This window comes from Cystoisospora suis (assembly GCF_002600585.1).
Source record: "Cystoisospora suis strain Wien I chromosome Unknown contig_2924, whole genome shotgun sequence".
Lineage (NCBI taxonomy): Eukaryota > Apicomplexa > Conoidasida > Eucoccidiorida > Sarcocystidae > Cystoisospora > Cystoisospora suis.
Genome location: NW_027155719.1, coordinates 701 through 8,990, shown reverse-complemented (window position 1 = coordinate 8,990; position 8,290 = coordinate 701). Strand labels below are relative to the sequence as shown.

At 55.0% G+C, this 8,290-nt stretch overlaps 1 protein-coding gene across 1 annotated transcript; it reads right to left on the bottom strand.

The window, feature by feature from the left end:
* Positions 1 to 411: 411 nt before the first annotated feature.
* On the bottom strand, positions 412 to 6,526 carry CSUI_005904 (uncharacterized protein). Its single transcript, XM_068066070.1, has 7 exons — positions 4,788 to 6,526; positions 3,851 to 4,050; positions 2,972 to 3,415; positions 2,483 to 2,560; positions 1,742 to 1,780; positions 1,231 to 1,311; positions 412 to 557 (listed from the first exon to the last, which is right to left on the bottom strand). The coding sequence occupies exons 1-3, from the start codon at positions 5,920 to 5,922 to the stop codon at positions 3,245 to 3,247; spliced, it is 1,506 nt and encodes a 501-aa protein (XP_067921954.1). The 5' UTR covers positions 5,923 to 6,526; the 3' UTR covers positions 412 to 557; positions 1,231 to 1,311; positions 1,742 to 1,780; positions 2,483 to 2,560; positions 2,972 to 3,244.
* Between the last annotated feature and the right edge of the window lie 1,764 nt (positions 6,527 to 8,290).

Below are 8,290 nucleotides of genomic sequence, written 5' to 3'. Positions count from 1 at the left end.
CTGCCGAGAAAAGAGAAGCAGATATCACCACACCAGGGTCCGGTGTACAAGAGATGTGCAGGGGATTCTGAACGTCGGCCGATTCTCACGAAAAGGCTGATCCTGTTAGTCGACGAAGAGGAACTAGCTCCAGCTGCAAGCCGAACGGACTGCAGAGAGCCCCGACTATGCGCTGCACGGTGGAAAGTCCGTTAACGTGAGCAAGCACTCGTCTATGCGGTTTCCTGTAATTCGAAAAAGCACCTTGAGAAAGGTGATCGGACAAAACTCTGACGCCACGGTGTAGGACCTTCGATCGAACCCGCCCGCGGAGGCTCCTGCCTTCTTCTCGTCTCTTAGGTGGACGAGCCACTCTAGCCAGTCCGCTTGGGATACGGCAGTAAGTCCTCATATTGCCGCGATATACACACACTACACATTCTCACCTGCGTCCGGCCCGGGCAGAACGGCCTCTGGTGCGACCGAAAGCGATACAGCCTCAGGCCCGTCTTGCTCAGTCTTCTTCAATGGCTTCGCCGTCTCCGCTGGTAGAGGTCCCCGGAGACCGCTTGCTGGTACTACACAGGCATCCGCACGACAAGCAGGCACCAGCTCTGTCCCTCTGTAAAAGGCGTGGTTGCGACAACTACACTATGGAGACCTGCGGCTGTACTGCGTCGACACCTCCCCTACAGCAAGCCACAACTTCGATCAGCGCCCAACGAGCCCGTCTCAGCCTAGAAAGAAGGACTCACTGGCATACTCATCTGCTGGCCTACTGAAGCTGCTGTCTTTACTCGTCTCCCCAGAGAGCCAACAAATCTCGCTAGTTCGCTGTAGAGACGAGGACGGACTCCTTGTCGTGCCACCGCGATATACGTACACGCTGCATACAAGCACTTGGCCTCAGCGCGGGGGGCGGCGCATTCGCGCTGGACTGTGTGGGTGTGGTCTTCGACTGAAGATGCTTTCCGACGACAGGAAAGAACTCAGAAGCGCGACACGGGCGACCGTCAAGGTGTCTCGAGTTTGGAGCGTGCTTTGGTACTGGTGTTGTAGCCGTGCAAAACTCCTTTGAACCGGAATGTTAATCAGGGAAGGTCGCACTGTGTATTGACTCAATTTGCAGACTTTCAATCCGGGTAGAAGCGCTGCGCGTGGTCGCGCTGTGCTGCGGTAGTGGAACGGTTTATTCTAGAGAACTACGAGACGCGCTACCAGCTTTGTTCCGAAGTCAATTTTAGACTATACCTTCAACAGGTGGGGTACGAGAAGGGCTCAGGAGGAGCATCCGTCGCACCGCAGACGACGGCGCAGGACGGCTACTCGAACCTGCGGGAGACACCCACGGAGTCATTTTGGTTGGCAAAGAAGTGCATGCATGTGCGATCCGTATCTGAACAGGGCAGGCACGACGGATCCTCGTTCTCGAAGCACTGTGTGTACTGCATGGATTTATAAATAACTTTGTTCAGACAGATCGGTCAGTCGCTGTTTCCACGTGGAGCAGCGCGACTGTGAGAAGCTGGTGGAAATAGATCCGTCCAGTACAAGATTACGCTTTCAATGAAACAGGATTACCTAGCGCTGCCACCCTAACCCAACTTCATATCCAGGACTTCCGCAGCCCCACACTTCCCCTGTCTCTAGGTGAGTGGTCTTTCAGCGTGTCTTCGAATATACATATATATATATATATACATAGATAGATAGAGAGTCAGACATCGCCTTGCGTCCCCCCGACGGGTTAGCAGCCCCTTACTTAGAACTTTTACCAAAGTGCCTTCGGAGTCGGCTGTGTCTGCAAGTAAGGCAGAAACAACCACAACGGGAACGTTACTCTGTTGAGGGGGCCCGCACACACAGGCAAGGGATCAGCTCACTATTCTGCCGCGGCTCGTCTCAAAACTCAGGTCCTGACAGCTGGAGCGCAGTCTGATTGCAGCCCGCTTGTTTAACGTGCGTGGCGTTGTAGAGACGAATACCGAGCGCTACGTCGTGCAAGATGAAAACAAGGCCACCTTCTCTCGGCAGTCCGTGGTACGGTACGGATAGACACTTACTCAGGAGCAATCCTCTTCCTTTCTTAAAGCATACACACGCTCCTACACATACTCCTGTGTGGCCGAGTCCCAACGCGTAGAGCAGTAGCTTCCGGCAACTCGATGGAGTTCAGTCTCTCCGAGTGTGACTTCACGGCAGGCGGCTGTGTCATGTAGATGAACCTTTCTCGGATTGGGCAGCCCCGTGGGACTGGGTTACATACACGGAGACTGAAATCGCGGGACTTCATTCCCAGGGCGGGTTCCCGGTCACCACCCACTCATATATCAGGACACAAGCATGCAATAGAATTCTCCGGCTATTTCGACATCGAAGTCAGGGAACATAAAGAAAACGGCGCGCTCCGTTGACGGGGAGAGCCCTCGCGTGCGCGAAGTCCTACCAGATCCCAATAGCTACCTGCATTTGCTCTATGGCGAGGACTCCATGAAAATCTTACCGAAGTGCAGGCGGCCAGACGAGATTGCGCGGCGCAGCTGACCCAGCGGGCTCCACCCCTCGAGTGCTGTCGAGAGGACTGAACAAGAGAACAGGCACGAGCAGTAGCCGGGACGTGTCGGAATCTCAAGCGTGGTTGAGTCGGTACTGCTTCCACTCCCATGGCTCTGACGGCACGTTCAGCAACACGGCACCAGACACCAACCTGCAGGTAATCATTGGCTCTTCCGAATCTGAGCATAACTTGTTGCATAGCGAGAGGCGTCGGGAGTCTCCTCGACCAGCGTCATTTCCAGCTGCTAAAAGCACGGCTCCACTGCAGTTCAATCTCCCGTCTAGCGTTTCTCCGGCAGGCACGTACAAAGCAACCAGCACCAGTCAAGCATCACCTCACGCGACGCGAGGCTCGAAGGCCAGTTCTCCTGGATTTGTGGCTTCACACACGGAGATCATAAAAAAGCCAGCGGCTAGAGTAGGTGTAGCTCCTGACCATGTCCTTCTTCGACAAGAGTGCTGAGGGCAGCGGAGCCACTGTCCTCGCCGACGCTTCTGGGACGAAACCCCCGGCTGCACCGATCCAGCATTGTCACTGAGCCAAGTGCCGAGGTAAGCTCCCGAAGAACGAGCCGGAGTGTCGAGTGTGTCAGACCAAACAGCCTCCAACAACAATGCAGTTGCCAGATTAAGCTCGCAGTTGGAGCATGTTGTAAAGCCTTGGTTGCGTCCACTCGTTGGTGGCCAACCCTGCTACTGAGTACGCGACTCATTCGAAATAGAGTGAACTGAGCATGGAGAGCTGACACAAGCAAGGAGTCCGTCTGCTCCGCTGTCGGAGTCTCGACTGCCTCAAATGCCCCCACGTGTGCGGCCAGGTCTTCGAGTCTTTCCCGCTCCTCCTCTTCCAGAACTTCTGTCCACGATTGTCTCTCAGCAGCTGTTGGAAGTGACACGCAGACATCACGAAACTATGCCAGTCTTGTAACTGCTGAGTTCACGCGAACATCATCCTCAGTAGAAAACTATGAGAAGCACCGTAGGCCCAAGACTCATCTAAAACACCTTCAAGTGTGAGACTTCTGGGTAGAGACCTCCTCGCTCGAACGTACTCGCGGAAAACCAAGCATACGCACTGCTGTTGAGTAAGCACAGTTGCACAGATGCTTACGGAAAACCAACAGAAGTTGCCCGTATGCTGCTAGTGCAGAGCTGATCTTCAAAATCTGCTCGATTGAAACAGTGTTATCTGCGAAAAGGAAATTTCCCCAGACTTCTGTACAAGCCCGCCAGAAAACCTATGAACCTCGAGGCCCTGAACTCTCTCGTTCCGTCTCGGAATCGCTTTGCAAAGTTGAGTGTCCCTGCTGCTTACCCTTCGCTGTGCGGCAACAGGACAACGTGGTACGGTCAATTTCAAGAAGGACCAGGTTCGTAACACCAAGAAAGCGCAGAATGTCCGTTTGTTTTTCAGGGTCGTCAGCTGGATTCCCTGTCTCAAGCTGAAGCTCTGTCTCGGGAAAGGGCCGGGGCAACCAGAGGCCACGGGCAGGGGGAGCGACCGGTCGGATAACCCTTCCCTTGCCTGCCCAAGAGCAACAGTTGCCGCAGTAGAAGGCACACTGCACTCACTGACTGGTTATCTCCTTCTAGTGGGGATGCGACGGCATTCCTTATGTCTCATCTCTCAACCAAGTGACGGGAGAACACCCATACGACGAACGTCGTCGGTAGAGCAGTCCCGTCATTTGAGGAACTACTCCGTGCTCTGCGAAGCCTACCCATCGACATCTGCTCTGTAACTGTCTGCCCTTCCAGACGAGTTCTTTCGTGTTTGGCTATACACTTGGATAGGCGGCGTTCGTTTGCCAGTACGGTTGCAAGAGGTACTCGTTTATCATCTCCCCTGTAGGAATCCCGAAGACCATGAAGGATACTAGGCCAGAAAACCACTTCGTGCTGTTCTTCTATAGGTGAGGCAGCCACGGGCGCCGCCCTCCTGTCTGCACTCACGTGTTTTATGCGCGCAATAGACAGCGTGGAAGCTGCTTCGTACAGCTGAGACAGCCACGGTCGCGGAGACACAGACGGTGTAGACGCACAACCAAATCTCACGCCTTCCCGTAACATCAGTCCGCCGCGTAGGTGTACAGTATGTAGTCTAGACGTGCGGGCACTTGATCTCTCTTCACATCACAAACAAGCTGCGCCTGCGTACTCGTGAGACAACGCTTTTACATGCAAGTCGGGAAAACTCTCTTGCACTGACACAGTTCCAGCCCGCTGGCTGTCCCTAGCTCCTCTGCTCATACTTGCTGATCGAGTTGCGAGTCCGGGGCCAGTCTCATTGCCGTCGTCTCTCTCTGCAACAGTCTGTGCAGGAGATGGTCGTCTTAATTGGGTCGGAGACTCTAAGGCGCGGCATAGGGCTTCGTCAAGAAGATCGGCGTTGGAAGTCTGCGGTGCTGCCGAGGGCCCATTTCCTACTGTTAGTCTCCTAATGATTCCTCCTCCGCCCAACGCCAGGTAACTCCTGCGTGATGCAGGCTTGATGAGATGCGATGTACTATACCCATTAGCATAATCAGAAGACGAGGAGCGGGACGAGTACAGTCCGAAATCATGTCCGTTTCGACATCTAAGAGCCTTGAAGTACAAGAGAATCGTGACAACAGCGAAGCCAGCGAGCCGAGAAGCTATTGAGAGTGAATGCCGTAGTCTCGCGGTGGGGTGGCGGACGCGCTGGCGCGTGCTCTGTTGGCCTCCAGACCCACTCGCTGCCTGGAACGACTTACAATATTCCGACTCGTACCTTTGGACTGCCTTGAGCTCGCTGCAGGAAGTTCGGCCTCTCCCTGTCTTGTCCCTGTATTCTGAGGCATCTGATCTGCCAGCCTCAGGAGTTGTGCCTGAGAGGACCCCTACTCGGCGTTGTGCAGTCCCGTCCGCGTCTGTCGCTGGTCCGACTGAGATTCGTGGTATCACCGGTCGGCTCCCCAGAGATGGCCCTGCTCCTGGAGAGAAATCTCCGGGGTACCGCGGCGTGTCTGATGGCTGCAGCGAAGGGTGGTTCCCCTGCGCAGCCATTGTCATGCAGATTGTCGGTGAGGGAAAGAACGACACTGGAGCACAAAAACAAACGCAACGGTAGCCTTTTGCAAAAAACCAATGGCCTGGACGCTGCCAGCACCGGAAAGTTGAGAGGGAGACTCGTTCTTCACATGTGTCTGAGCTATGCCCAAGAGGTCCGGAAAGGCAACTGTACGCGGGGCTAGAAAAAAAGGGCCGTATTCTCGCGGAATACGAAAAAGCAGCCGTGCTATGGACTGGCAAAAAGAGGACTGACGTAAACGGAAGAGAACACGGCAGAGTAAGAAAGGACTGAACCAAACAAGAGCCTCGGCCTCGATGGTACTGTCGGAGTGATGAAATACCTGTCTTGCACATAAACAAAACACCCCTATCTTCTTTCAGGAGAGAGGCAGTTCGGCCTGATTGCAACCCGAACACAACAATCCCCGGTTTTCGTCGTCAGTGTCGTTGGTAAAACAGTCGGTCACACGGGCCCCGCTATCCGATGTTACATGCGACATAATGGCATCGCATTCTCTGGAGCATTCGCGTGCCCCCACAACAGCCTCTCTACAAGTAAGAGAGAGCGGACTACCGCCTAAAGAATACCTTCGCCTACACTCAGTTGCTTAGATGCCCTGTTGTAATTGTTTCGCTGTCATCGAAGCCAGCAGAAGCAATCGATAGCTCGGGGAGGGCCCTACATCGCAGCCTGGGTCGATTGTATTTCACACCTGTCACCCTTCAGGAAGGGTAGTCGGCCAAGGTACAAGCAATATGTGAGCTTGCGGAATCTGCCCAGTAAGTTCCTTCCTGAAAAGACTACTACCATGACACCCGTCCTGCTTTTCCAGGGGCATCGGATGCCAAGCACGCTGCCAACTTGCAGGACAGCATTCGCCCTCGCTCTGGACGGCGAGTGAAGTCGGGGCAACCGGCTAGCTTTCCCCCCCCCGCCCATGGAAGCCACCCAGCAGCGCAGGCGCGATTAGTGGCGGTGGGCGCTGTCGGCGAGACAAGCGAGCTTGCAGCTGTTCTCCGCGAAACGCAGTGGTGCTCCGGTTACTTGTGGACCGGCACAAGATGTGGGGCAACACGTCGGATGTTCGAGATTTTGTGTGTAGCACGGAACTGGGATCATTGTTGTAGCCAGCGACTAAGAAAGTTACGCAAGGGGGAGCATCGGGATTTGGTGGAGCACAGGTAACGCGTGTCCAGTGGCCACGTGTTGCGAAGGCGTACGCGTTGCCGTGTCCTCTGCCCTCGTCATGAACTAACGTACGGCGCGGCCGCCGGACTCTGTCCGAGGGGTTTTCCTAAATTTGCCAGTACGGCTATAATTTAGGTATCTCTAGGTACCTCTTCTTCCCCTGTATTTGACTAGACTAATTTCAATGCGGTACGAGGCCTAGGTGCCGCGCACAGCCGCTGTGCCTTCCCCGTTCCTTCCTTCAAGACGCGCAGACGGGGTCGTGCACTTCCTTTACCCCAAGAGCTTTCCGAATTCCAAATCGCTCCCCACAGGTTCCTCTACGTCCCTTTCTTCTTTTAGCCTTCCCTAGAAGGCGCCGATTTCTCTGGTCTCCTCGTACAGCGCCTCGTTCCCCTCCTTCGGTGGCGTAGGCGGTGCGTAGGCGATCTGCTTTTGATGCTCAGCGATCTCGTGTCGTGAGTTTGCCTTCTCCGGGGCTGTAATTCTCTCCGCATGGCCTCGCGGGTCCTGGCTTGCGACTGATGTGCCCAGGGGTGCACGGTCTGGCTGTTCTAGCTCGCTGGGGAACCCCCTGTTCCTTCTGCTTGCACTCTGGACTCCTACAGTTGGTGTGCGTCGATCTCCAGCCCTTGTTTTCGGCCCTCCGCCTTCGGTGCTTTCCAGATAGAGAGCCCTTGGATCCTAGAATTGAGTACTATTGCCGCGGGGTTGCGCGGCTTCCCCCCTTTTCCGCTGCAGCGTCACGTAACTTGGATTCCCGCAGGTTGTGGGAGTCGCCCTGGCTCCGTACGGTCTACGATTGCCATTTCCATAAAAATAGGCCAGTATTTCGTGGCGATCGAGGCAGCAAATCCTCCACAGCCGGTTTCCTCCAGGAGCTCCCGAAGACGCTCCCGCCAAAGTGCAGCGCTACACTTTGTTATCGAGACAGGTGGAGTGGAACCAAACCCGGAAAAGGTAGAAGCCGTAAAGAAAGGGCCTGTGGAGCTTCCTGACCGTAAGAAATGGAGAGAGTTCTTCGGTATGGTGGGATATAGGCGTTTGATACCCAACGTTAATTAGCGGGCACATCCCTTGCGCGAGTTACAGTCAAGCCACCACAGCTGCAGTTAGTCACACACAGTTGAGAGAGCGCTCAAAGGCATGCAGTTAGCGACTGACACCGCGGCTGGCGACTACAACAGTCCTCCAGCACCAACACAAGAGCTCGAGCGTGAAAGGCCGGAAAGGGCAAACCCTCCGCGGCGTCACTGGCCGCGGCCGATCGTCCGCGAACTACCCACAACGACCGAGGCGGTACTCCACCACCACTAGCGTGAGGACTGTCAAAGAGACGAGCTCAGAAGCCCTTGCGGGGAAGTGGTTTCTCAGTTTCGGTAGAAATCGAGAGTTCGAGTTCTTGAGAGTGTTGAAGTAGAGATTTCTGCATTCTCGTGATACTGAGAACGAATAGGGTCGCCTGATGTCGAAGAAGACGGATGCCGTCCTTGGCGACCATGTTGTGCCTGTGCGGCCTGAGGAGACTTAAAG

Bases quoted from the DNA above. Each gene is read 5' to 3' on its own strand.
- CSUI_005904 (XM_068066070.1), bottom strand. From the start codon at position 5,922: ATGTGCAAGACAGGTATTTCATCACTCCGACAGTACCATCGAGGCCGA. The intron at 4,051-4,787 runs GTATGAGCAGAG...AGGCAAGGGAAG, and splicing joins ACTCGCAACTCGATCAGCAA to GGTTATCCGACCGGTCGCTC. The intron at 3,416-3,850 runs GTAAGCAGCAGG...CACTTCCAACAG, and splicing joins CTGTTGCCGCACAGCGAAGG to CTGCTGAGAGACAATCGTGG.